Here is a 26,018-nt window from a genome sequence, read left to right as displayed (position 1 = left end):
GCCCCGCCCACAGTCGACCCCGACGGCCCCGCCCACGCCCGGGCCCCGCCCACAGCCGACCCCGACGGCCCCGCCCGCTTTCCCGCCCGCGCCCAGCGTCGGGCTTAGGAAGCCTACAAACCGGCATATGGTTCTGATTAATCAATTGTCTATTTAAAGTGTGTGTGTGTGTGTGTGTGTGTGTGTGTGTGTGTGTGTGTGTGTGCGCGCGCGCGCAGCTCGAAGGATGATCTGTGCAGACCGGGAGATTGCCCCAGGCAGAAAACCGTTTCCGCGGGAGCAAGAGTCCGCGGAGACCCAAGGAAGGACCCAAGGACGGCTGACCCTCAGAGTGGGAGGGACTCGGCTGAGGGTGGCAGCTGTGTCCTGCCCCGGACCCCTGTCCTGGGAGCTTGAAGGGTCGATGAATGCCTTGGTGGACACTGAGCTAAGGACTGATAGGTCGCCAGAGGTGTCCGGGCATCCTCGAGGGCGCTGGGCCGCGCGTGAGACCGCAGCAAGGAAGTCCTGAGCTGCCGCTGGACCTTTAGCCATTCCGTTTCTTTGGACCAGGATTTCCTTGTATGTGAACCGAGGGATTTGAGGTAGACATTGTGGAAGATGGCTTGAGATCTGATATTGTCTGATTTTAGTGGGGGGGGGGGGGAGAAAGCCCTCCCTAGCATCCCCTCTACTCAACTGCTCATTTCAGGGCATCCCCAAGGCACTTTGTCCTGCCCTAGGGAGTGATGGTCTGAGCAGGGGAGGGGATGTCAGGCAGCACCAGCCCCTGCCTGTGTCTGGGCAGGACACGAAGGTTCTAAGAGCAGCTCTGGGGTCTGGCCTCCCATCAGGCTCTGCTTTCCTTAGCGCAGGTTACCACACAGCCTCTCTTAGCCTTTTTCCTCAAGCTGTGTTGTAGGGACAATAACAATAGCAGACGCTTCCCTAAGGTTGTTGTGAAGGTTAAAAGCAATTCTGTGTCTGAAGGGTTTGGCACTCTACCTGGCAGGTGGCAGGCAATTGAAGGTTACTGTCACCATTGAGTACATTACTTAGAGCAGAAAATGGAGGTGACTATGGATGGGATGCATCCTGTAGAAGTAGCATTCCTAGAAAGGAGGATTTGCTCCTAATCAAAGCTGTCTTCACTGGATGATGGTTACTGGGATGTCTTTAATACAGATAGTCTTCTCAGATGTGTCTTGTGGGAAATCCCACAGGTAAGAGAGTCTGGATAGCCTTCTTCTAAGATAGGCTTGCTGAATGTCCAGCCTCTTCCTTTTTTTTTTTTTTTAAGATTTATTTATTATTTCTTGAGAGACGCAGAGACACGGGCAGAGGGAGAAGCAGGCTCCATGCAGGGAGCCTGACGTGGGACTCGATCCCCAGTCTCCAGGATCATGCCCCAGGCGGAAGGCAGCGCTAAACCGCTGAGCCACCGGGGCTGCCCTCCAGCCTCTTCCTAATTTCAAGTTGTCATTCCTCTTTCATGTCATTTCTGTGCAAATGTAAATAAACATTTATAGTGTTAACACTCCTTCCCCAAATCTGGCCCAAGACTGAATAATTCATCTAGTCATAGATTCCATGGGTCTGTGACCTTCTGAGGATAAGGACCATGTCTTTTTCCTCTACCAGTACTTTACACATAGGAAGTGTTCAATAAATGTGAATTGAATTGATTAAAATAAGAACACACAAGGATCTCTCCCTTACCCAGAATCTCTGCCACTTGACTAGCCCCTTGAGCAGATGGCAGGAATGATTAAGTTTACTGTCTGACATAATTAAGCTTTCTGTCTGGATGCCTAGTTATTATGCTCTAGTATGGCAATCAGTCTTGTGTGAGTCTATGTAGTATAAATTAGTTATCTAGTGTTTCTTTAAAAGATATTTATTTGTTCATGAAAGACACACACACACACACACACACACACACACACACACACAGAGAGAGGCAGAAACACAGGCAGAGGGAGAAGCAAGATCCACTCAATCCCAGGACCCCAGGATCACGCCCTGGGCTGAAGGTGGCACTAAACCGCTGAGCCACCTGCACGTCCCAAGTTATCTAGTGTTTAAGCCTGCCATGGTTGTTTGTCCTGTAAGTCTGAGGATCCAACTTGGGAGTGTGAATGGAAAGGTGAAGTATTCACTCTTGGGAGAATTAGAGAGTGGGTATAGAGCACAACATTGGTGGATTTAAGAGGTTAAGACAAGTTCTTTGGGCAGCGCTGGTGGCGCAGCGGTTTAGCGCTGCCTGCAGCCTGGGGTGTGATCCTGGAGACCTGGGATCCAGTCCCACATTGGGCTCCCTGCATGGAGCCTGCTTCTCTCTCTGCCTGTGTCTCTGCCTCTCTTTTGCTCTCTCTGAATAAATAAATAAATAAATAAATAAATAAATAAATAAATCTTTTTTTTTAAAAAAAGAGGTTAAGACAGAAGTTCTTTAAATACTTAAAGTGTTACTGCAAGTAAATATAAATGGCAGGCCACTGAACTGTCAGAGGATTACATTCCCAGGCTGGCAGCTTTGAAGCTCTCAATCCAAGTCTAAGTCCACTACATATCCTCAGTTAAGATGTTGTAATCAGCCTGTATTTGACATTCCTGATGATGGACCTTAGGAAGTCTACAGAAAAAGGAGTATCTGGACCTGTCCTCTACTCTCATATCCAATCATGGCAAATGCTCAGGCTGTCCTCTCTTTCTGCTGTCCTTAGACACTTTAAATTGGATGAGACTATCTACTCCCCCAGGGCAGGAACATGGCCTCTCCTTTTTCTCTCAGGCACCCCTAAACCAGGCCCAGGACCTGACCCATTATAGGTGTTCTCTGCATACTCACAGATGCGTGAATGAATAAATACTAGTATTCATTCTACAGCTCTAACTTTCCCCTAGTGGGGGCCAAAGTAATAGCAAGATAAGCCTCTACTTCCACTAACCAGATGCAAAACAGCCTCACTTCCTGTTGTGCTGCAATACACAGTAGAACCACTCCCATCCATGTTAAACATTCTATCCTTTGTCTACCTCCACTAGCCTTATAAGTGCTGGGTTTTCTTCTTTATTTATATCATTTGTTTTTCTTCCTTTGTCCTACACTTTCCTTACTGATCATGCCATGTAGCCACATCTGGCACAAGCAGAGTGTGCACTCAGCAGCAAGTGCTTCTCTCAGTGCTCCCTCTGTTTTAACCCCTCTAATCCTCTTGACATCCCTGTGGAGTAGGTTATGGTCCTCAGTTTACAGTGAAAGAAACAGAAACTCAGAGAAGAAACTGCAGAGGCTCTCCCAGGACAGAACCTGACATGAAATCAAAGTAGCAGGGTTAGGGTCAGCTGTCACTTCTTGTAAACTGTTATTTGAATCCCCCATTAGAATTGTTGTTTTTAAAATAAATTGAGATTCTGCCATCAATGGATTTAAATTGTTAGCTTTTTATTATTTTTTGAATTGCTAAATCAAATACTAACTGTATATAATTTATATTTTGAGAGATAATGAGTAATTCAAGTTCTGTGGCAAGTAATGGTGATATACATAAAATAAATAGTTCCATTGAGAAAAATACTAACGTACTGTTGTGGTATATTAATACCAGAAGAATGTAGTTTTTTTCCCCCAACAATCTCTGACGCTTCTTTACTTTGTCTGTAAAACTTTCCCACTCCCTAAGCCTGCTTTTGAGCTCCTGCCAAATGAAAGTGATAGGGGCTGACTTCCTTGCTATAGCAAGCTCTGAATAGGCTTTGCCAACCATCTTTGTTTCCACCGTTTTCCCAGTGGCGCCACCAAGATATGCTCTTCCCTGCTTATTGCCTCAGACCAGAGGCTTCAATCAGGCATGGTATTCACAGAGGCCCCCTATGAATTGCTGTTCTTGGTTTATCAAGTCTGTAAGGATATGGTAAATTGGCATTGGGTCAGACCACTGCTCGCTTTGTATGGAGTTCCTTGGCTATTTCTTAGTTTGGGAATCTGGTTTTGTTATCGATTTCCATTTGTTAGGCATCTTTGATGGAATCAGTTCATTCCTTTCATCCCCTTTTGCTGTCTTTTATGTTTTGTGTACTTTCTACGTGTTGTTTATCATATGGAGAATCATAGGATAGAACATTGGCACAGCCCTAGAACCCTGTTGCTCAAGCTGGTTCACAGACCTGAGTTTGGTCTTCTCTCCACACCAGTGTCCATCTATACATGGTATTTCCCCCCATGTCTTCCTTGTGTCCAAATTTCCCTCTTCTTGTAAGGGTACGAATCATCGGATTAGGGGCCACCTTAATGCAGCATGACCTCATCTTAACATGATTGCATCCATAAAGACCCTATTTTCGGATAAGGTCAATTTCACAGGCTCTGGAAGTACGGACTTGAACTTATCTTTTGGGGGCCAATTCTACCCACTGTAGATGGCAACCTCACCAATTTCTGATAGATTCAGGTGCTACTCTTTCTGCATTAAACCCTGCCACTTTTGCTCAGTCTTTTCCTAGGAGTAAACATATGGCAGATGGTGAGCATTTTAAATAACCCACAATTTTCTCTATTTCCCAGACCATAACTATGAGCCTTGAGCCGTTGATTGCAAAACATTCCTTCCTGCTCTGTGACATTGTCTCTTCAAAGGTAACAGGGAGAAACTTACTTTGCAATACTAAATGCACGCCAGAGTACTTGGGACTATTTGTGAGATTCCATAGGATCCCTTTACTCAGAAGCAAGCTGATTCTGCTCTGGATTCTCCATTATATTTGATACACACCCCCAGATAATTTTCTTACCTGGGGGTGTGTATCAAATATACCTGACACTTTCTGGGCTAAAAATTCTACTGTAATGGAATAAGAATAATTGGAGTAGAATCTATTAAAGTTTAGAGAGAACCTACCAAACCATTACCCAAACTTCTCCAATATCCCTTGAAACCAAAAGCAAAGGAAGGGATTAAATCTATAGTTGAAGTCTTATATCCAAAGATCTTCTTGTACCCTACCCTTGTAATATGCCCATCCTGGCAGTAAAGAATGGCCTCAGGGCCATTCACAAAATTGTTATTCCCCATTCTCTGGCCCATATACCATCCTGTGAGCCACTTGCTGAAGACACTGGCTGTAGTGAATCTTTGCTCGCTTTTTTCAATGTGCTTCTAGAACAGGACAGTCAATAACTTTTTGTACATATTAATAGCAAATTTCCACAACATAAACCCTACAATTTTAACCATTAAGTATACAGTTCAGTGGTATGAAGTACATTTACATTGTTCTACATAGCCATCGCCACTATCCAGCTCCAGAACTTTTTCCTCATCCCACATTGAAACTCTTCCCCCATAAATACTAACTCCCCACTTTACCTTCTCCTGGCCCCTGGCAACCAACATTCTACTTTCTGCCTCTATGAATTTGACTGCTCTATGTAACTCATATGAATGGACTCACATACTATTTGTCTTTTGAATATGTGTTTGAATGACGACAGTACCTTTCTTACCTTCACCTGGGGAAGATAACTGTCCTTCAGGATGGTCATGCCCCAAGGGTTCACCGAAGTATCCTACTATTTTTCTCAAGTTGTTAATCAAGATCTAAATGATCTAATTTTAATTAAATGAAAAGGAAAAATGAAAAAAAATTAAATTATCTAATTTAAGTTATCTAAATTTCCCTTGTGATTGTTAGGACACCATATGTAGATGATCTCCTACTCTACTCAGAGAAAAAAGGATTCCATTTACTTATTCTCAGCCTTAGAAGAAGGTCATAATATTTCAAAAGACAAATTGCCATTTTGCCAAAATACAGTCTATTATTTAGGATGTGGTTCAACTAGAAGCAGAAAACATTCTCTTCTGATAGACTAAAACCTACTCAAATCTATGGTAGCTCCTTCACAAAATCACATCTGAGAGGATTTAAAGGTTTATTTATTTATTTTTAAGGATTTTATTTATTCATGAAAGACACACAGAGGGAGAGAGAGAGAGAGAAAGAGAGAGAGAGAGAGAAGCAGAAACATAGGCAGAAGATGAAGCAGGCTCCTCGCAGGGAACCCAATGTGGGACTCAATTCTGGACCCTGGGATCATGCCCTGAGCCAAAGGCAGATGCTCAACTGCTGAGGTATCCAGGGATCCCAGGATTTAAAGGTTCCACTAGATTTTTCAGCCCCATTGTTGCTAAATTTTTCTGTGATTTTTATACCTCTTTATGAACTAAGTTCTTAGTAAGAGATTCTCTCCTCTGGGAGCCCCAAAATGAACAGGCTTTCTGGAACCTGAAGGTGGCTCCTCAGTGACCTCTTTCCCTAGACATCTGAAACAACAGAAGGCCCTTCTGTCTATTTGTGCATGAGCAATCTGGACAAGACCTTGGAGTTTCACGGGAACCATCCAAAACCCATCACTTACTACCTAGCCTTCCCTTGACATGCTATATGCCCCTAGTGTTAGGGCAGGTGTTCTGCTGCAAAATTTGTGGATGCTTCTGCCGAGCTAGTTCCAGGCTCCTCGCTTGACCTCATGATCCTTCCTGAAGTAGAGACATTACTATTGACTGGAAACAGCACTTCTCAGCCAGCTGCTTAACATCTTATGAAATTCTATTACTCTCTCCCTCTCAGGTACTACTTACTGCTACAATACCCTGAATCCAGACATTCTGCTTCTCTTAGCAGAAGAAGGGGAGCCTAGTGATCATTTTACCTCAGATAATTTGGGAACTCTCTGTACCTTACTCACATGTATTATAGTCTCATATTGAGAACCCTGAACTAATCCTGTTTGCTGATGGATCATTCTCGAAGCTGGAAGATATCAAGCAGCATGTACTATCATTAATTGAAGGTCTCCTTTAGAATTTAGTCCTCTCCTGAGGTAAAATCAGTCAAAATGGCAGAAGGTGTTGCATTTACTACAGCTTGTTAACTAGCCAAAGACTAGAGGGTAAACATATAATATAGACAGGAAATATGTTTTTGGGGTGCCACACAACTTTGGGATGCTAGAACCCCCACAAAAATGGACAAGTTAAGCAACTTTTAGATGCATTCTATTTACTACAAAGGTGACTACTATGAAGGTCGAGAACCATGCAAAAAGAGACAACAATATTGAAGCTAAAGGCAACGCTCTGCAGATCATGATGCCAAACAACTAAATTTTCTCCCTGAAACTATTCATGGAGCACAAATTGATTACTACCTTAAATTGACACTGGAGAAGCTGTAAAGGGACAGCTGCATTGTTCTAAATTTCATGTGGGTAAGTCATGGTGTGTGCCAATCCTAATACTGTCCTTGGATCAGTGACACAGGGAAGGTGGGGCAGGCTCTACAGTGCCTTACGGGTAAAAGCTACTTGCTCTGTAAAACTGACCCTCAGGACCTGTATGGAATTTATTCTTGGGCCTGGGTTAGGATTCTGGGTTCAAAGCATCTGACAGGGGTTATTAATTGTTCTCATTCTTATTTATGTCATAGGGGTAGTAATACTGGTCCACTGCATTCTATCCAGGGTCTGAAATGCTTCTGCACAGCTACTTTCCTCATCAGATGATCCTCATGGTGATACAACAGAAAGGCTGAAAAGACTTCATGATACAGTTGGCCTTGTAGAGGACTGAACAATCAATCTCAAAGTGGTGAAGATCTGGATTTCTTTTTTTTTTTTTTTTTTTAAGATCTGGATTTCTAGACTTCCCTAAATTCACCAACTTCTCACAAGCAAGAAAATGATCAGAAAGGAAGACTGAGAGACAATATGCAGACATACAATGACCAGACCACATGTAAACTGAGAAGCCCTGACCCATACCTCTGTAGGAACTGGCCCAGAATGGTCGGGGCTTGGTCTATGACTGCCACGTTCCCCACTTTTGCTATTTCCAAATCAGAACCAATCACAGAGAGCCAAATATGTTCCCAAAGCAAATCTCATAAGATGCCCGACTTCTAGGTAGCCTACCTTCCGCTTCCCCCTGCCAACAACTTCCAAGCACAACGTGCCTGAAGCCTCTCTCCCTCACCCCCTTTTTTACTGTAAAGCTTTTCCCTCCTCTGCCTGCGTTCGAGTTTCTGTCAAAACCAACTGATGGTGGTTGACTCTCTTACTATAGCAAGTTCAGAATAAATAACCTCTGCTTGTTCTCATTTGGATGGTCTTTACTTATTTCCATGAAACTTAAGATTATAGATAATTGGGGTCCTCTGAAAAAAATACAATTTTCTACCACAATGCTTTTTTTAAAAAAATATTTTATTTATTCATGAGAGACACAGAGAGAGAGAGAGGCAGAGGGAGAAGCAGGCTCCCCAAGGGGAGCCTGATGTGGGACTTTATCCCAGAACCCCGGAATCATGACCTGAGCCAAAGGTGGATGCTCAACCACTGAGTCACCCAAGTCCCCCACACAATACTTCTTTTACTTCAATGACTATCTCATGAAAGACCAGAATCCTTCCATCCTCTGTATCACTCCTTTTCTTAAAAATCTGATAATCTTTTCTTTCCACACATTAGGAAGTCCCCCAAACCCTTGGCATGCACCTGACCTGCCAGGCCCTGTGGCCACAGACCCTCCAGGGAAATTTCCTCTTTAAAGCTCCCAGGATGGGGATCCCTGGGTGGCTCAGCGGTTTGGCGCCTGCCTTTGGCCCAGGGCGTGATCCTGGAGTCCCGGGATTGAGTCCCACGTCAGGCTCCTGGCATGAAGCCTGCTTCTCCCTCTGCCTCTCTCTCTCTGTGTGTGTCTAAAATAAATAAATAAATCTTTAAAATAAATAAATAAATAAATAAATAAATAAATAAATAAATAAATAAATAAATAAAAAATAAAGCTCCCAGGAGGCACAACATGTGAAGCATGTCATAGGCCCTTGGTGAAAGAAGCATCTGAGGACAGGGGCTGTGACACAGGCACCATGTGGGCTCCCTACAGTCCTCTGGGCAAAGTCCCTTGCCTCAGGGAGTAAGAGGCAGCCTTGCGTTCTTCCTTCTTCCAGTCTAGACCCTTCCCAAACCATAGGAATGACTTTACTCCACAGGGGAAATGACATGTGCAGAAAAGGACTGGCATGGAGGTGAGAGACAAGAGCAGCCAAAAAACATATGGTTTATTCTGGTACTGTTTACAAAACTGACCAAGATTAAAAGAAACGGGGACACTTAAAATGAACTTCACATTTTTATTCATGAAATTGATCATTTTCATGGTAAATATTATGTTTATGAAATATCAAAATGATTTCCTTCTCAAAAAGTTACTTTTGTGTTTTGTTTTGTTTTTTAGTTTTGGAATGTACTTACCTTGCTTTCTCATGCTAACTTTGAACTTGAATTGCTGTGTCCTCTGAATGGATGCAGGGTTATGGTGCCTCCCGGTGTGGAACAGAACTCCTGAAGTCATGGTGGTTGGGTTGGAGTGGTCTTGGGTTGTGACTCCTTCCATGCTGCCTGGCCCAGTTCCTTGTGACACTGATGTTTCTGCAGTCACCAAGTTCCTGTAGATGGCTTCCCTGTCACAACTCTGGGCCAGGCTCACATTGAGAGATGTCGGTTGGCCAGGTCCTGTGATTTAGCACATCCCACAAAACATCTGCAAAATTATCTCATTACTTGACATAGCCATCAAAACCTGAGTTGCAAAGATTAACCATGATTTCTTTTGGGCATTGATAGTGCATACCTCTTTGACTCTGGGTGTGATGCTCACTCTTGCTGCTGTTACACTGCCCCCCCCCCCCCCGCCCCATCCAGCCTTGGCTGCAGAATGGATAGGTGCTCCAAATTGAAAAATTCTCTACATAGAGGTTCTGATTTTTTGTGATGTCAGCTAAGAACAGTTCCTGTGAATCCCTAGAGTTCTAACAAGGCCATCAAGGTTGCTGCCTGTGGAGAAGAGATGAGAGAACAGAACAGGCAGACTCAGTGGAGGGGTGTTTTCTGCACAAGGACAAGAGCAGAGGATAAGGTCTGTGAATATCTTCATGCTGAAGGGATGAGGAAGCTCCTCCACCACTACGCATGCCCTTCAGACCACCATGTCTTTCCAGAGCCACAGAGTTAGGGATTTCTCAGGCATCATCTAGAACCACCCTAAATGCCACCTGCTAAATATCTTATACATGAATATGCCCAAGGGAGGAGAGGAAACCATTCACTGGGGGAAATGATGCTTTATTTATACTGGGGAAGATTATGCTTTCCCTTTGAATTTTCTATTACATATAAAGTATTTGTCCAAGCCCCATTCTCAGGCATTATATTCAACTAAATTTCCACTCTTAAAATAAGCTGCCCTTATGGTAGAAAAGCATCATTTGTGGAAATTGGTGGAGAAATGTGCTTTTTAAGACAAATAAACCAAACATACAAACACTACTAATGGAAGTTCAATGCTCTTGAAAAAGGGGGCTTTTAGTATTTTAGTATTAGCTTTTCTCAGCATGGGTTTCTAAACGGTCAGAGGAAAAGACTGTAACATATCGCTCACCCTAGAAATTACGTTTACTTCCAGCCCCTGTGATTCAGATTGAAGGGGGACGTCAAGAGTGGACATGGGTGCTGAGGCCAGAAGCCAGAGCTCCGAGGGCCAGGGGCAGTCTGTCCAGGTATGTGTGTGTGTGTGTGTGTGTGTGTGTGTGTGTGCACGTGTGTAATGACATAGGCTTTTGGCATTTCACGACACACTCAGAAATCAGATTTATATTGGTAACAACTTGTGTTTGCCAACTGACCTATCTGCTCCCTGCCAGGCATTTGAGGAGGAGTTCAGAGAATGCATGCATAACCCAGCAGAAAGACTTGGTCTTTTAAGCTTATGGTAGTTCAGGGCAAAAGTTTATCACTGACTGTACCAGACTTTCAGTTATGGCTATGCATTTTGCATCCCTTCTTGCACATCTGTCTAATGGCAGCTTTAAGAAATCAGCCCCATTTGCTAGAGAACCGCAAACACCTGAACTCGATGTGGCTGTTGCTCTCTTTCAGGGAAAGAAACACAAAGGAAAGAATGGTGGAACTAGCGGCACTTTAACAGTTCCCATAATGTGCCTAGTCACCTACATATTGTTCAAGATAAGTCAATGACCAAGCACCTCCTAGTTCTTTGAGCACTGTCACTTCCCCAGGGGTTACCATGACAGATCTCCTTGTGGTATTTCAATCCTTACACATTGAAACTTCAAAATCAGAAACCTGATGTTTCCAACTGGGAAGTTAAAAAGAGAAAAGAAGTTTACACATTTTACGATAGATGATTTTATTCACATAATTGAAATTATTTCCTTAGTCACCTTGTTACAAAAGCAAATTAACAATGGTATGGTTTAGTAACCTTTCATAAATAGATTTTACAAATTTTAATAACTGACAGATTGCTACTTAATGCTCAGTAATACTTAATACTTGGTAACTTCAGTGTATATGCATATGAAAATAGTCTGCTAGGACCAGTAAGTATGAGTGCTTTTAAAACTCAGGAATAGACATTAGATAACTGGTCAAGGGTTAAGACCTGGAGCTTTCACCCTGCCAGGAACAAACCCACTGTGGCAACTCGCACCTGTTGAGTAGGTATCTTTTAACAATTTGAAGAGTTTATCCTTTTTTCTGCATTTAATAAGACTGTCATTAACCACATCTGAAAACCAAAAGTTTACCACAACTAGATTATTTGTAAAAGAACTTATCACAGTGTGTCTGAAAAGTGGCCTAAACTAAAGCCACGTTACAGCGTGTTTTTCCAGCTCTCTCTCTGCGGGTTTGTGTGCACACGCATACACACACATACTATGAGGCTCTGCTACATACTCATCCAAGCTACAAAAATGCCCTAATTTTACTGCTTTTGTGAAACGCCTATGAGATACAGCGTTTGGATGAGACACTGTCAGTCCTTTACAGTGCTTTAAGTCTGAAGGCCAGGCAGCGTGTTGGGAACTGACCCTCTCCCTAGAAGTTACAGTCAGAAGAGCAGCTGGGGACTTCCCGAAAGCCACCCCCACAGATGGGAGGAGTACTGAGTGTCTGTGACCACAAACAAGCAGTGAAGAATGTCAAGAAGCTTATGAGTCATGGTCAGAATCTAATAAACAGGAATGTCTCACTATAGCAGCATTAACTTACAAAGACAGAAAGAGTGGATACACGTACCTTTTCACACAAGCTCTATGAGAGCCAAAACATTGTCTTTTCCACATCAGAACTGTAATCAGAGGGTAGCAGTCCTTGGTCATTGTCAATGTTACTTCTAACATAACTAGCTGAACTGTCCTTTTTAAGCTGAGCACTAACCCCACCCACTACTCCTAATGTATGAGACGAGCCACTGCTTTCTGGCGCTGGACATGTGGTGCATGAAGGCTGGCAGCAGTGGGATTCACAGCAGCCAAGTCTCAGCTGTCAGCAATCCTTGGACTGGAGGCCACTCCACTCAAATGCCCCTTTTCTTCATACCGTTCTTGTCAGGGCGCAGTGATCACTCAGTGATGGGGACAGAAGCGTCTGTGAGCCCATTCCCCTCACACCACCCACCTACATAGTAAATATGGCATCAAATCTCTCCATTGTGCTAAATTTAAAAATCATTTAAATCATGATAAAAATCAAACGTCTTCCTAAGAAAAGGCGCCATGATTAAAAAAATAAAACCAAAAATGTTCTCAAGAACTCGAATGCTGAGTTGAGGCCCATCCCGAGGTCTCCTCATCCCCTCCAGCCCTGGCTGTAGTGGGTTTTGACACCCCTACAAGGCCTTGCTGGGCTCTTGTTCTGAACAAGAACATGTTGTTTGGGCCAGATTTTATTTTTCCTGTTGCCTTTTGGTGTGTGTGCTTCGTGTTTAAATCTTGTTGCCTTGTTTGGTGGCAACCAGAAAAATAAAACAGCTCAGGTAGTGATTGAAGGACCCACATGTGTGAGGACAGAATGTGTGGTGGTCACCGATGAGCACGGACCAACACAGGGTACTACTGAGGGCCGAAGAGGAAGGAATAACTAAAGGCTGGACTCACAACTCTGGTCCAGTGGCTACGTGTGCCAGGAGGGAAAATCACCAGCCAGTGTGAGGTGCACAAAGGAGGGGCCGGCAGACTTTCCATTCTCGGCATGTTTCTTCCCCTTGTGAGTCCATTACCTTTCACAAAGAAATGTTAACTATCAAATGCGTCCATTAATTGTGCCGCTGAGGGTGAAACCATCCAGTTAGCATATACACTATCATTGGCATATCTTGGACACACAGAGTTAGTGCCATCAGCTCTCGTGAGTGGTACAGGACTCTCTTCAGGCCAGTTCGGGTCTGACATGCCTAAAAATGAAAACAGATAATTTGTTCTGCACTGAAGAACCAAAACTTCATGTGCAGACAGTAAGGCCTTGGCAAAACTCCCTTTGAGGTTCAAACCAAACTTTCTGGTTTCTGTGCCAATTACATGAATGGTTTCCTGCTTCAGGTTTCCAAAACACTGTTATATTTTGGGGGAAAGATCATGTGCTCTCTTGGTAACCAGAACTTAACAAGAACTACCAATTTTGACTTTTATGAGATTCAAACTTCCAAATCTAAGTATTTGTTGACCCGTTTAAGTCTTTTTCTAAGATAGCATAAAGCATTGCTGAATTAAAGGGCATACTGAAGTGGGAAGCTTTTAAAAAAAAGTTCTCTAACATAAGAAGCCTACTTGTCTTCCATCCAAGCCCACCATGGAGGAGAGAATCTTCCAAATCAAGGGTACACGCGGGCGAGCCCCATAGCGTCGACAGGACAAATGGCATGTAGCGCTAGACCCAAAGCCAGCAAGGAAATCAGTGATTCAGGAGGCATGCAAAAGGAACAATCTCAGCTGAAAAATGCTTGAAACTCCAAGATTTTAAAACAATCAATGATCAAGTTAGGAAACAGAAAATTTTTTAAGTGTTTAATCAAAGACAAAAGAAGGAGTTTTGGCAAGAACCGTATTTACTGTCCATTGCAAGACCACAGCACCACAGACTATGTTCTTTCAAAAGCATTTGCTCCAGCTTTTAGCACTGACTTCATAAACGACAACTGTCATGACAGTGTGTAATGCAAAGGATGTGAAAACAGCAGCCTGTATGTGTCTTCCCTAATGGGGGGCATGTGGGCGGGACCAGGCCAGGCCAGCCCACGCTCCCTAGTACCAAGTGGCCTCTGGGAGCCACCTGACCACCCAGCTGGGGTCTGGGAGTGACCACAGGCTGTGCCTTCAGTGCAGGCAGAGTGGTCCTGGCTCCTCCTGTCTAAATTAAATGCCTCTTCAGATTGGGTAAATTTATCCAGTAGTTAAATTAGAAGTATTATGACTTGATACATACCCACCCCAGAAATGATTTATCATTTTCTCAATATCCCCTGAGAGTTCCACCCAGCTCTCTTTCTTCTCTATAATAGTAAGTTGCTGGGCAGTGTGGTAATTATACTTATTTTCACATCCTTTTAAAAAAACAGTTTCAAAAATGCCTGAACGTAAACGGATGGAAAGTCAGACATTTACAAATAAAGAGGTTCAGAGAGAGCTTTGGTTTCATTCAGACCAGAAACACTATTAAAAAGCATTACAGAGAGTAAGGATAGTGCAGAGAGGCACAACGTTGCTAGAATCTAGTAAATGCATGTGAAATTCTACCATAGAGTTTGTTTTCAATCCACGTGGAGGGAAGGGTTCGAGGGAGGGGAGCATTATTACAGTCCACCAGAGGTGTCTCCTCCTCCGAGAGGCCATCGTCATAAAGCAGGGAGTCAGATGGGGTGGACGCCGCCAGGTCCAAGTAGTCCTGGAAGAGACAGATGGCTGTTCACCCTGGTGTAGGCCACAACTGGACTCGCCCCTTGCCCCTCCCCACCCAAAGGCAGAAGCCCTGGCTGAGTCCTACCCCATGCTGGCCTACTGGCCTCTCCCGGAGACTTGAAACCTTCACCAGACAGCCCCTCTCCCAGCCTCTGCTTCACTGGTGCTGTTCCACAGCCCTTGTCGCTTCCCCTAGAAATTCACCTTTTTGCGGGGAGAAATGTGCTCCTTCATTGTTCAAGTCCTGTCTCTGCAGCATGGTGGTATACCACACCCAGCACCAGGGACCTAGCCTGTTTACCAAACCCAAGGCTCTGGGACAGTTCACTCTAGCATTACTCATGTGGGAGTGTCAAAAAGCGTCTCCAACTTGCTGGACACTTTTCAGCTTTCCTCTGAGGACCCCTATCTTCTAGAACATCAGGGCTCAGAAATCTAAAGTCATTGATGCAGGTTTTGCATAGGATACTGCTATACACTTCAGCTTCAATGCAGGATTTCCCAGGGCCTGTCACTGCTGCTGCCCTGGTTAAATGTGTAAAGAACGATTCTAGCATTTTCCTGGCTGTTTTCTCAGCTCTGTTCTAGGAAGGCTGGCTCTCTTGGCATCACCTATTACTTTTATTTAAGGCAACCCTATATTCACAGGATTTGGAGGCTCGGCCCAAACAGTGGTACACTGGTGTTAGGTTTTATTACAAGCACCTTACACTATGCGTCTTTGTTATTGTGTATGAAGCAATGCCAACTTTTAGTAAATGTGTCAATGCAAAGATGAAACCCTGAAAGCAAGACTTGTGCCTGTCTTGTTTGGTTGTATCCCCAGCATCTGAGACAGAATATGTTACATAGCAGTTGCTCAATAAGTATAAGTTGAAAGTTGTTGGCTTTCTTATTTACCTACAGAGTTGTAACCTGGAGCACACAGGCTAAATCTGGATTCCCAGATATACTTTACTTGGAGCAGACTGAGCTTTTGGAAATTTAAACTAGTTATTAACATTAGAGACTGGGAATCTTAACACAAATATCCTTTAAAATTTAGAAGACCTGACACTCTGGCTCTCATATTCCTACAGATTACATGTGGCTATGCTGAGGGGTCCTTCAGACGTGCTCCTCTGTTTTTGCCATGGTCCCAACTACTCCCTAGCCACTTCCAACCCCTACTTCAACTTCCACTCTTTCATGTTCCGTTACTAAAAATTATTTTGACTTTGGAATATTTGCCTCCCACATCTGTCTGCGGAGAGTTCTAAGTATAAAGGGAAGAACCTTGGTTTCTTTATGATTTGAGAGGGGGCCTGGCTCAAGGAGTAAGGGTTTGGTTGCAGGCTGCCCTCAGGAGGCAGCATGACAGTCTCCCTTTGCATGGCCTTGCTCTGCCCCTGCACTGGGACCTCCATAGAACTGAGGTGAGGCTGGAGTCCCCCACTGCTGTGTTCAGCGTGCAGGTGGCCAACACAAGGAACTGGCTCCAGGTACTCACTCTGTTCTTAACCATCATCTTCTCTAGGTCTTTGCTGATGTCAGCAAACACTGGCCTCTTGTCTGGTTCCTGCTTCCAACACTGCAGCATTAGACCATACCTGGCGGGAAGCACAGATGGGCAGTTATGACCTTGCAAGGATTGCCCGATCACAGCCACCACACTCAGCACAGTGCCTTCAGCCCAGAAGGCTCTGTTCTCAAACTCAAAGCCATTTCTGCATCACTGACATCCTTCTCTGAGTTGGGCCAGCATCTACGGGGTCACTAGGCCCACTCAGGGTGCCTGGTGTTGTGGTCCAGCATCTTCTGAGTCTCCTTTCCCTTGAGAGAGATTTGTTTTCAATTCCTTTTCAGACGTATTAGAAAATAGCTAACAGGATGCCAAGCCTACTATGGTGGCTGAGGGAGCAATGCCAGTCCTTCAAACACTTATGAAATATTAAGTGATTGTAGAAAAAACAAGCAAAATATCTGCCAATCACCTGTCTTGTACCTGCCTCACTTCCTCATTTCTCTGGGTCTATGGCATGGCTGCAGGGGCCCCAGGGCTGCTATGTGGGTGTGCGCTGGGCCAGCTGCCTGCCAGCCCAGGCCACCCAGAGAGATGGCACCTGCACTCCCTCATTTAGCCCTGAGCCAGGGTAGTCAGCACACAACAGATTTTGTGGAATGAATGGACCAGTGTGTTTCTGCCTATGATGGTCCCTTTCTCATGTGTTCTCAGCCTGTCCTCTGAGAATTGTCTGCTGGAACCACCATATGTGAAGACTCTGGGGCTCCTGGGCTGTGGTGCAGGGTCCTTATGTCTGCTACCTCCTGACCTCTGTGCTTCCATGTGGGGACTCCCCAACATGCACCTGTCGGCTCATTCTGAATTACCTGCTCCTCCCCAAGTATCCTGCAGGGACAGGCCTTGGGTTTCATCTGCTCCCTGGGTCTGAGGCACCCTTTCATCCTTCCCAATTGCCGCTCATCCAAGTCTCCCCCACACCCTCAGGAAGCACACTCAGTCCCCAATGGAATCAGGGTCCCCAGCATCTGTTGTGGTGCCTAGTGGTGGCTCTCTGACTTCTGGCATGCTCTGCCCTGTTACTATCTACCACCTGCTTCACCCTGGGCTTGCGTCCAGGGCTGCTCAGGAGCAGGGAGGGAATGAGTATATTGTCTGTGTCTGAGGGAGGCTGGGCTAAAGCAAAGCCTGCTCACATCTCCTCGCTGCAGTTGTCAGGCCTCTCCATCCGGTAGCCTGTCTTCAGAAGGTTGAAGAGCCGCTCTGGAGGAATCCCAGGGTAGGGGTTGCCCCCCAGAGTCACAATCTCCCACAGCAGGACACCGAAGGACCACCTAAGGGGAGTGAGACAACCAGTGAGTGGCTGTCCTGGGCCAGCGGTGTCCTCCCCTCAGCAGACGATATGTCCATCCTCCCAGCAGCTGTTCACCCCACCAGCCCTCAGTGCAAAGAGCCATCTGGGGCCTGACTTCATGGATGGATGTAGAATGGAGGTGGGGGTAAGCTATCTGCCTGCCCAGCTCTCACCCCTGCAGTGCTGCAGCCCAAGAGGGCCACTGCCCAAGCTCAGACCCCACACCCACGAGGGGTACTTGGCTGGCCCTGTGGAGATGCACCGAAGCATCAGAGACATCACAAAGCAGCTGAGCAAGTGCAGCAAGGTGCAAGGCGGGGACCTAGGTCATGGGGATCTAGGCCATGAGACCCAGGGCTGCTTGCACCAATTCCTTCACCTTTCCTGTGGGCTTGGAAATTTTCATGAAATCTTAGAAGAAAAAAGGCCCTGACATAGAAAAATATTTAACTGTGAAGTGCGAACCACATTACAAAATAGCATTGTCACATGAGCCCACTTACAGCAACAGACAGCATACACCTGCACATAAGGAGAACACTAGAAAGCCCATGTAGGCCAGGAGCTACAGGAGCTACTTAGAGGCAGTGGGATCCAAGTGACTTCCAGTGTCTTCATTACCCTGTTCTCTGCATTTTCCAACATTTTACATACTCTCAACATAGCTGTTTTGAACTGTTCAGGAGCTGCCTTTCCTCAGCCCACATTATTCAAGACATGCACATCTGTTGATGGCAGCATACTGAGTAACAAGTCTGTTGTGTTTTTGAAAGTTATCTGGTCTTATGATTGGACCTGGAAGGCCAACTTTTAGTTCTCATTTTTTGAGCAGTTTGGGACTCACTCAAGGCCACGCTCCTTGTGGGTGGGGACCATTCTGCTCCCAGGGGAACTTGCCTGAGCCCAGCCCACACTCAGGTCCACAGCCGGGGAACTGCTTGGCTGGGCCTGGGTGGCATGAAGATGCCCAAAGAGGAGAGGGAGGGGCTGCAAAGGGGAGCAGTGAGCGTAACTTGCAGTTACCTGCTCATGGCTCTCATGCACTCCACTGCAACTCTCAGAACCACTGCACAGGTCCCTGCCATTTGCTGAATGAATATACGAAGCTCCCTCAGCTTGCAGGGAGGGGCAGCAGTCATTGCAGATGGTTGGTATGAGCCAACAGGCACTGGTGTCCCAGCCACGCTGCCCAGATAGGCATTGTGGCATATTATACATGTAACCTTGACCCCAGAAAGGCAACACCCACACTTACACATCACTTTGGGTGGTATAGATATGATCGAAAAGAGACTCAATTGCCATCCACTTGACTGGAATCCGACCCTATAAAGGGAATGAGGAAAGGCATTAACATCGCTCTGACAACACCCTGGGAACCAGGGGTTAGGGGTGTGGAGGAGGGTGAGGTCATGTCCCAGGCACTCCCGGCTCTGGAAGGATGCTATGTAACGACATGCAGAGTGCTCCCAGATACAGAATTGACAGCAAGTTCCAGAGGGTCTGGAACTCTAATCTGGCATGGCTGAGACACTGGAGGGAGTCAGCTGGCCTGCCCACAGGTACACAGGGCGTGCTTGTCATGCACCACATCCCTGCTGAGAAGAAACCCAAGGAATCATGACTGGCTCACACCAGCCAGGTCCCTTCCCTACAGCCAGGTCCAGAGGGTTCTGGGTGCCCAGGGTGGTGAAGCCCAATGTGTGGGCAAACAACACCATCCAGCAAGATCTCCCGATTTCTGAGGGTGAATGAGTTTGGGATACCAACTTCCAGCACTTCCATCTTGGGGACTTTTGATGAAAACCAACACGCTAAAGGCTTTTCTGAGACACCCCGAGGGAAGAAATCTGTTTCCATGCTTTGGGGCTGCTTCTTTCCCCATCATTTTATCCCAAAGCCCTGTGAGCATCATCTGAGACAGTGTCCCCACTGGAGAGGTGCTGGGGTCAGACCTAACAAGGCTTCCCATGCAACTTGACAAATAGCTTTTCAGTAGGTTAAGTCTTAGGACACAAGTCAGCCAAAAATGCATGTGTTGGATTTTAATGCAACTTTTCCTATAATTTCTTTTTCCTTAAAGCATTTTTTTAGGATTTACATCCTTAATGAAGGGTGATTTTCTGGGAGCATGTGTTCATAACAACACTGCCTGCTGCCTACACTCTCTAGGGGCCCTTGTGCTTGGATGCCGGTACTTCTCTGCTCCATGACACAGGCCATTCTTGGAGGACCAGTGCATCAATAGAAAGCCTCTGTCCACAGCTCTGCACGGGGCAGAAAGGAGGCTTCTCCACTTCCCCTTTAGTAGTTCTGAGATATGCTGTCATAACGGAAGCCCCAGAAGAAACGAAACCTCATCCTCACAGCCTGTGGCAACACAGGGCTTCTCCTGACCCATTAGAGCAGATCTGAAATGTATGCAGCCACTTTTTAATTTTTTTCTCTTTTTTTATTTTTGTGCAGTTTCGTTCTGAAGGCCAGGCAGCTGTGACTCTCGAACAGCCCTGTGAGTGGCCCTGTCTCATCTGTCACAAGAAGGCTGCAGGGGAAGGTCTGAGAGGGCAGTGGAATCACGAGCGTTAGGAGGAATGCCACAGGGAGCTGGACAACACAGCGAAGCAGACTTCCTCAGAAGAGTCCCCAACCACCTATTTCAGAGGTTCGGAAAAAGCTGTCTGAGAACCTACGCTGTGTCTCTGGACTCCATCTCAGGGCCTCCCCGTGAACCTTCCAAACTCACCCAGCCAGAGGTTCCCAGGCCCCCATCCCAGGGGAACCACTACCTGTAAAGCAGTTCATTCCTCCCTGCCCAGAATGACTGCCACACTCAGGTATGTTGACTTCAGTCTCCTTTGAGTGAAGAGCTGAAGTTACAGAGAGGAAACAAGGGACCTTTCATCTTGTGGAAGCGAGAGGAACAACTGTGGAGGAACTGTCATTTCCGCAGGAAATGTTCCGCAGGAACAAGTCACCGCTAGGTGACTTTCCAGTGTTGGTGGTTAAAAGCAAGAGAAGCCCGGGGGCCCAGCTCCCTAGCAGGCCCTCTGAAAGCGTGGGTATGGCTCTTAGGAAGAGAAGAAACAGACCCGGGGGAGAGGGGAGGTCCTGAACTGGCTCTCTGGGAAACCAGGAATCAGGGAAGGGTTTGAAGATGAGGATAGAAGTTCATAATCTAAAACTCTGCTCTCTCCTCCCCGGTGTTCTAGGGGCTCTGCCCCTACCCACTGCAGGAACCCTGCCCCCTGCCCTCCACCCTGCTAGGGGAGCCCTGGGCCCTCCCTTGCCCCCACAAGGACCTGGTACCTTGCTCCTCTTCACGTAGGAATCCTCCTCATAAACATCTCGGGAGAGGCCAAAATCTGAAATCTTCATCTTCCGCCCCTCAGCCACCAGGACGTTTCTGGCGGCCAAGTCCCGATGGACAAGCTGCAGGGAAGACAACAGACAGGGACCCCTCAGGCCCAGGTCCCCATCGCTGGCAGTGGGGAGCCGGGGCTGGCATGGCACACACCTTCATCTCTGCCAGGTACCGCATCCCCCGAGAGATCTGCCAGGCGAAGGAGATGAGGTCGCCCATGGTCAGCGCCCGCTCCTCGGGGTTGTCCAGGTAGCTGGAGCTTCGGCTGCCTCCACTGCCCACGTAGCCTGGACCCGCCTTGCGGCTTTCTCGGAGGAAGCCCCGCAGTGAGCCATACTTGGCATACTCCACAATGAGGAAGAGTGGCCCTGGGCAGAGAAAGGGGGCTGTGAGAAGTCCGGCCAGCTCTAGGAGCATGGGAGGAGGCTGCAGGGTCCCCAGGCAGGCTCTGCATCCTACCAATAAGTGGGCAGAAGGACACAGCCATGCCAGTGGCCTGGGTGCCAATGCAGCATGAGTCCATGTGTCAGTGTCTGCTCACTTGTGTGGCTTGCTCTCCTCACGCTGCCCATGCCACAGTGGGCTCCCTGGGCTGCTGAGTGCAACCTTCTGGAGTGCCACTGTGCTCAGCATTCCCCTGAAAGGCACACTCCTGCTGCTAGGATGTCATGTCTTTCTACGCCCTTTGCCTCGCTGCAGCACAGGCTAGGGATGGCTGACAGAGGATCTGAAGCCTCACATGGCACGTGTTCCCTGTTCTCAACAGGGCTTTGGCTGCCATCTTGTCCCAGGCCCAGCCTCAAGTCCTGCTGGTGCCAACCAGCATCTTTTCTGCCCTCTCCCTGGTGCACAATGCCCTCTCGTACCTGCAACACACACATCTGTGCACAGGAGCACACACACACGGAGAAGCCCTTAAGTGGCACAGACCAGGCCAATCTCCTGTGTCCTTAGGTGAGAAATGGTGATGATGCCTCCATCATGCGGGGCTGGGGCTGGGGTTACTTGGGGGTCATGGTATGCCTAGTCCCCAGTAGGTACCCAGGATACACCATCTGTTTCTAGAGCTCTCTGCTCTGGGGCTCCACCTGGAACATGGTGTTGACAAAGCAGGATGTCACCAGAGACCTCTGAGCAGCTGCAGCAGCTTAGGGAACACCTAGGCCTCGGAGTAGAGGCCTCATGCGAGCAGTCCTGCAGCAGCCCCTCCTGGTCCTCTCACCAACATACAGGAGGATGCACACAACTTTGGTGGGGGCCGGAGCAACCGAGGACAAGGGAGGAGAAGGAGGAAGAATGAAGCAGCCCAGAACCCTTAGCCTCCCCTGGGCAGCTGCCTGTCCCTTGGCCGGCCTTACCATCCTGGCTGCAGGCTCCGTACAGCTTGATGACATGCGGGTGGTTGACCTGCTTCAGGAGATTGAATTCTGATAGCAGATCCCGCAGCTCGCTTGGGGAAGCATTCTCTGAAATGCACATAAACACAGCGAGTTGCCAACAAATCCCTTCTGGAAGCCCCTTCTTGTGACCATCCCTGGGTCACCTGATCCACATCATAGGTCTGCACAGACCCTGGTTATCTCCTTCCCAGACAGCCTACTTGGTTTTAGACCAGGCCCCCAAGGACCCTGCTGCCTGGGGCTCTTGGCCTTAGGATGGTCAACAGTAGCCTCAAATGCCTCCAGCGAATAATAACTCTGAGGAGCAAACTTCCACATCAGCCAGGTCTTTCTATGGAAACCTTCCCAGGACCGGCTGTGTGTATAAGTGGTAATATTTCCTTGCAATTGTCATCTTTCAAGGACAGTGGTACACAGACATTGTCCTCATAAATCCTTCTGGGAAGGTAAGAGGACTGTTTCATGTCCTATAACAGCTGTTGACCAAGCACTCAACAGGAGGTGAGGCCTTGGATACAGTTGGAGATTATGGGACTTCACAGAGGTGGCCTCTGCCATGTGCACACGTGCATCCTGAGGGTAAGCAGAGTTGTGCTTGGGCTCCCACAAGGAGCTGAAGCCTAAGGGGAGGGATGTGGGGTCAGAAGCCTTGGCTAAGCAGGCCTCCTGGGGCAGCTGCCTCACAGCTCACTGCCGAGCTATACCACATCGCCACCTCTGGCCACACACTTGTCTGGAAGTGAGAGGACAGCTGGGAGAGAGGGTGCTGGGCCCCATACATGGTGGCCTGGGGCTGGTCTCAGTGTGCCCCTTAGTGTTTGGGGCTTCAGGGGGGAGCACAGAAAGACACAGTCTGAGGCCTAGGTAAGGATTCAAGCACCTTGCACAGTGTAGCCCTGAGTGCTGCACTAGAATTCTCATGTGCACCTGCCGACTTGTACCCGCTGCAAGGCCACTGGGCCCTTGGTCCATGTGAGCCAGACTCCTGGCATGCCAGAGGGCCGTCCACCCAGTCTCTGCTCAGAAACACCAGTGAGTGTGTGTGTATATGGGTGAGTATGTACCCATTTAGAGCCAGACTTGTGGCACGGCCGGTCTCAGAGGCAGGGCACATCCACTGGGGGCCACTGGGGATTGGGCCAGGTAGGGCCCCAAGAGACAGGGGCCAAGCCTTACAGGTGGCTTCTTCACCAGGACCACAGGGGCACCTGGTTGAAAGGGATGAATGGGGCAGATTGGGATGGAAGAGCTGTCAGTTCAAAACCAAAAGGCTTTTTAATTTTTAAAAAATTCAGATCTTTACCCAACATTGGTGCAGAAACAGCACCATTCTAAAACCTTCCCAGTGATGAAAAGTTCTCTTGCCTTGTTTCTCCAGGGGACTACCCTGGCCCTTGTTATCTGTGATGGTGCATGGGGGCATCTCCAGAATGCAGCCACTCAAGAATAGCAATGGGGGTGGGCTCTTTAGAGGGCCCTAGGCTGGTTGCCACACCCTGGTTGTCAGGGTGGCTCCAGAGCCACCTGTACATACTGCCTGGACAGGTACCTTTCAGCATCTTCACGGCAACGGTCGTGTATCCTGCTTTGCCTTTTAGCCGGAAAGCTGTTGCCTTAACCACTTTTCCAAATTCACCTTCTCCCAGAGTTTTTCCAAGAACTAAGTTCTTCCGAGGGAATTCCCACTTAGGATCCTCCTATGTGGGGTTGGAGGAAAGGGAAGAAGAGGAGAAGGGAGAAAGTTGGTGAGGGTAAGAGGAAAAGAAGAAGACAAGGCTCATAAATGAGTCTCCAATGGACAAGCTCTGGTGTGCAAACTGCCACCTGGACTAGTGGGCAATGGTTATCTGCCTGCACTGAGAGTGGGACCCCACAGTTGGGCAGGACCTGTACCTTATGGAAAGATAAACGTTGCCACAGAATGGCCTGGACTCTGGATGCCTGGATCCTTGCTTGTCCCCAGTCTACCGAACATGCCCTTGGCCATCTCGGGCTCATGTCCTTGTTTCTCAAACAAGGAGTTTAGGGCTTACTAAGGATGTAGAGGGTGTTCACATAGGAGTGTGGCGTCTTTCCTGGGAGATGAGCCCAACCTTCCCGGTACTGTCCACAAGCCACTGATGTCCTACAGACTAGGCCCCAATCTGTCCTCTCCAGAGATTCCTAGGACCCTGTTGGCATTAGCAGCCTATGCTGCCTCCCAGAACAGGACCCCTAACTATGGATGGAAGTGTCCTTTTCTGTGTGGTGCCCCAGAAAAGATATCACTAGGGGGGTTGGAAGCCTCCATCCTGACATGTGGAAGAGGCTATTCCTCTCATGGGACTGGCCATTTCCTTGAACCTGCATCCACCTGCTACCATGCTCCCCTCTACCCATCTTGCCTTCCCACTAAAATCTCACTCAAGACTACTGTGGGGGGGTGCCTGGGTGGCTCATTCAGTTGGGCATCAGTCAGTTGAGCCTTTGGCTCAGGTTATGATCCCAGGGTCCTGGGATCCAGCCCTGCATCAGAGACTGCTCAGCAGGGACCCTGCCTCTCCCTTTCCCTGCCACTCTGCTTACTTGTTTGTGTGTGTGCACAATCTGTCAAATAAATAAATAAAATCTTACAAAAAAAAAAAAAAAAAAGGAAAGATTACTCTGGGACATCTTCCCAGACCCCAGCCTGGCCCCAAATCTTTGAACTCTGACCAGGGAGGCTGAAACCTCCCTTCATGTGCCGGCAGTGGGCATCTATTGCCCCAACTCTCCCTGCAGCTGGAGGTGGGTGTGGCCTGGGGGTGCTGCTATGATGAACCCTGCCAGACTCGCCTGACCCCCACAGATGACACCATTGGGTCCTCCGGCCCTGCCAAGCAGAGCCATGCTTTCCAACACCCAAGTATAGCTGTGTTTGCCCCTGTGGGCAGAGGTGACCTCCTTTCAGCACCGTATCTAGGGCTCCTGCTGGCCAGCTCCTGGGCATCCTGGTGTTGTCTCGGGTTCTGCAAGAACCCACAGTCAGGGGTGGAGTCGACAACATCATCATTGTTACCCTCGTGTCCTTCCTCCCCATTGCACCAGATAGGCATTCGCTGCATGTGGAAACTGCACTAAGCATGTGTGGATAGCACTGATTTGATTTTCTTTAGGGACATTAAAAATTCTCTCTGCTTTATATTGAGACAACTAAGATCAAGCAGTTGAGTAATGTGTCCTTAGAGCTGGTCAGTAGGCCCTGGGCTGCAGACTAGGCTCTGGCTTCTCCATGCTGAGGGCCCAAGCTGGCGTAGGCGGAGGGTGGTGTATGTTCACTTGTACAAGCACCTGCCAGCACTGCCCTTCCTGTGTACCTCACTGTACACTGCCTGGGTTTATAAAGGAGTCAAGTGGCTCATCCCAGAGGCTGGCTGTGGTGGCAGAGATGCTTTACAGGACAGGGGTCACATCCCATCTGTGTAGTGACGGGAACTAGGAAAGCTAGGAGAGAGGCTGCAGTGTCTGCCACCAGTGGGAATGGCTCCCATGGCCCAGGCCCACACTAAGGGGTGAGCACCCTTGGGTGGCACCTCCAACAAACCTTAGCCACCTCCTAGCCCTGGTTGGATACTGCCAAAGGCC

The 26,018-nt window shown here is 47.6% G+C and overlaps 2 protein-coding genes and 2 long non-coding RNA genes across 18 annotated transcripts in view; 2 read left to right on the top strand and 2 right to left on the bottom strand.

The window, feature by feature from the left end:
- CSGALNACT2 (chondroitin sulfate N-acetylgalactosaminyltransferase 2) overlaps positions 1–9,769 on the bottom strand; it is a 66,888-nt gene extending 57,119 nt beyond the window's left edge. The window contains exons 1-2 of the mRNA XM_077878473.1: positions 9,675–9,769; positions 9,296–9,584 (exon numbers count right to left, since the gene is read on the bottom strand). The gene's annotated coding sequence lies outside the window, so the exon portion shown is untranslated. The remainder of the gene's footprint in view (positions 1–9,295; positions 9,585–9,674) is intronic.
- Positions 82–8,139, top strand: LOC144301438 (uncharacterized). Of its 2 annotated transcripts, none has more exons than XR_013368264.1 (3): positions 82–561; positions 7,056–7,252; positions 7,471–8,139. It is a non-coding gene; the product is annotated as an uncharacterized LOC144301438 (long non-coding RNA). The 2 variants fall into 2 exon arrangements; XR_013368263.1 differs by having other exon boundaries at positions 82–584.
- Positions 9,770–9,810: 41 nt separating the features above from the next.
- Positions 9,811–24,340, top strand: LOC144301434 (uncharacterized). Of its 9 annotated transcripts, none has more exons than XR_013368259.1 (6): positions 9,811–9,959; positions 10,506–10,599; positions 20,121–20,316; positions 21,044–21,183; positions 21,782–21,969; positions 22,081–22,517. It is a non-coding gene; the product is annotated as an uncharacterized LOC144301434 (long non-coding RNA). The 9 variants fall into 9 exon arrangements; XR_013368258.1 differs by having other exon boundaries at positions 20,980–21,183; XR_013368255.1 differs by having other exon boundaries at positions 20,121–20,713.
- Positions 11,225–26,018, bottom strand: part of RET (ret proto-oncogene) — a 51,246-nt gene continuing 36,452 nt past the window's right edge. For 5 of the 6 annotated variants that reach the window (XM_077878469.1, XM_077878465.1, XM_077878466.1 and 2 more), the window contains exons 12-20: positions 23,965–24,112; positions 22,374–22,481; positions 21,169–21,383; positions 20,961–21,083; positions 18,910–18,980; positions 17,497–17,634; positions 16,289–16,388; positions 14,638–14,785; positions 11,225–13,298 (exon numbers count right to left, since the gene is read on the bottom strand). In XM_077878469.1, coding sequence (XP_077734595.1) covers positions 13,141–13,298; positions 14,638–14,785; positions 16,289–16,388; positions 17,497–17,634; positions 18,910–18,980; positions 20,961–21,083; positions 21,169–21,383; positions 22,374–22,481; positions 23,965–24,112 — 1,209 coding nt within the window. In that variant the 3' untranslated portion in view covers positions 11,225–13,140. Of the gene's footprint in view, positions 13,299–13,894; positions 14,786–16,288; positions 16,389–17,496; positions 17,635–18,909; positions 18,981–20,960; positions 21,084–21,168; positions 21,384–22,373; positions 22,482–23,964; positions 24,113–26,018 lie in introns of those variants that run through there. The other variant, XM_077878468.1, reaches the window with a different exon arrangement.

Source organism: Canis aureus, chromosome 29 (assembly GCF_053574225.1).
Source record: "Canis aureus isolate CA01 chromosome 29, VMU_Caureus_v.1.0, whole genome shotgun sequence".
In the NCBI taxonomy this organism is placed as follows: domain Eukaryota; kingdom Metazoa; phylum Chordata; class Mammalia; order Carnivora; family Canidae; genus Canis; species Canis aureus.
The sequence above is the reverse complement of the archived record's forward strand: the minus strand, read 5'-3'. Positions and strand labels throughout refer to the sequence as shown.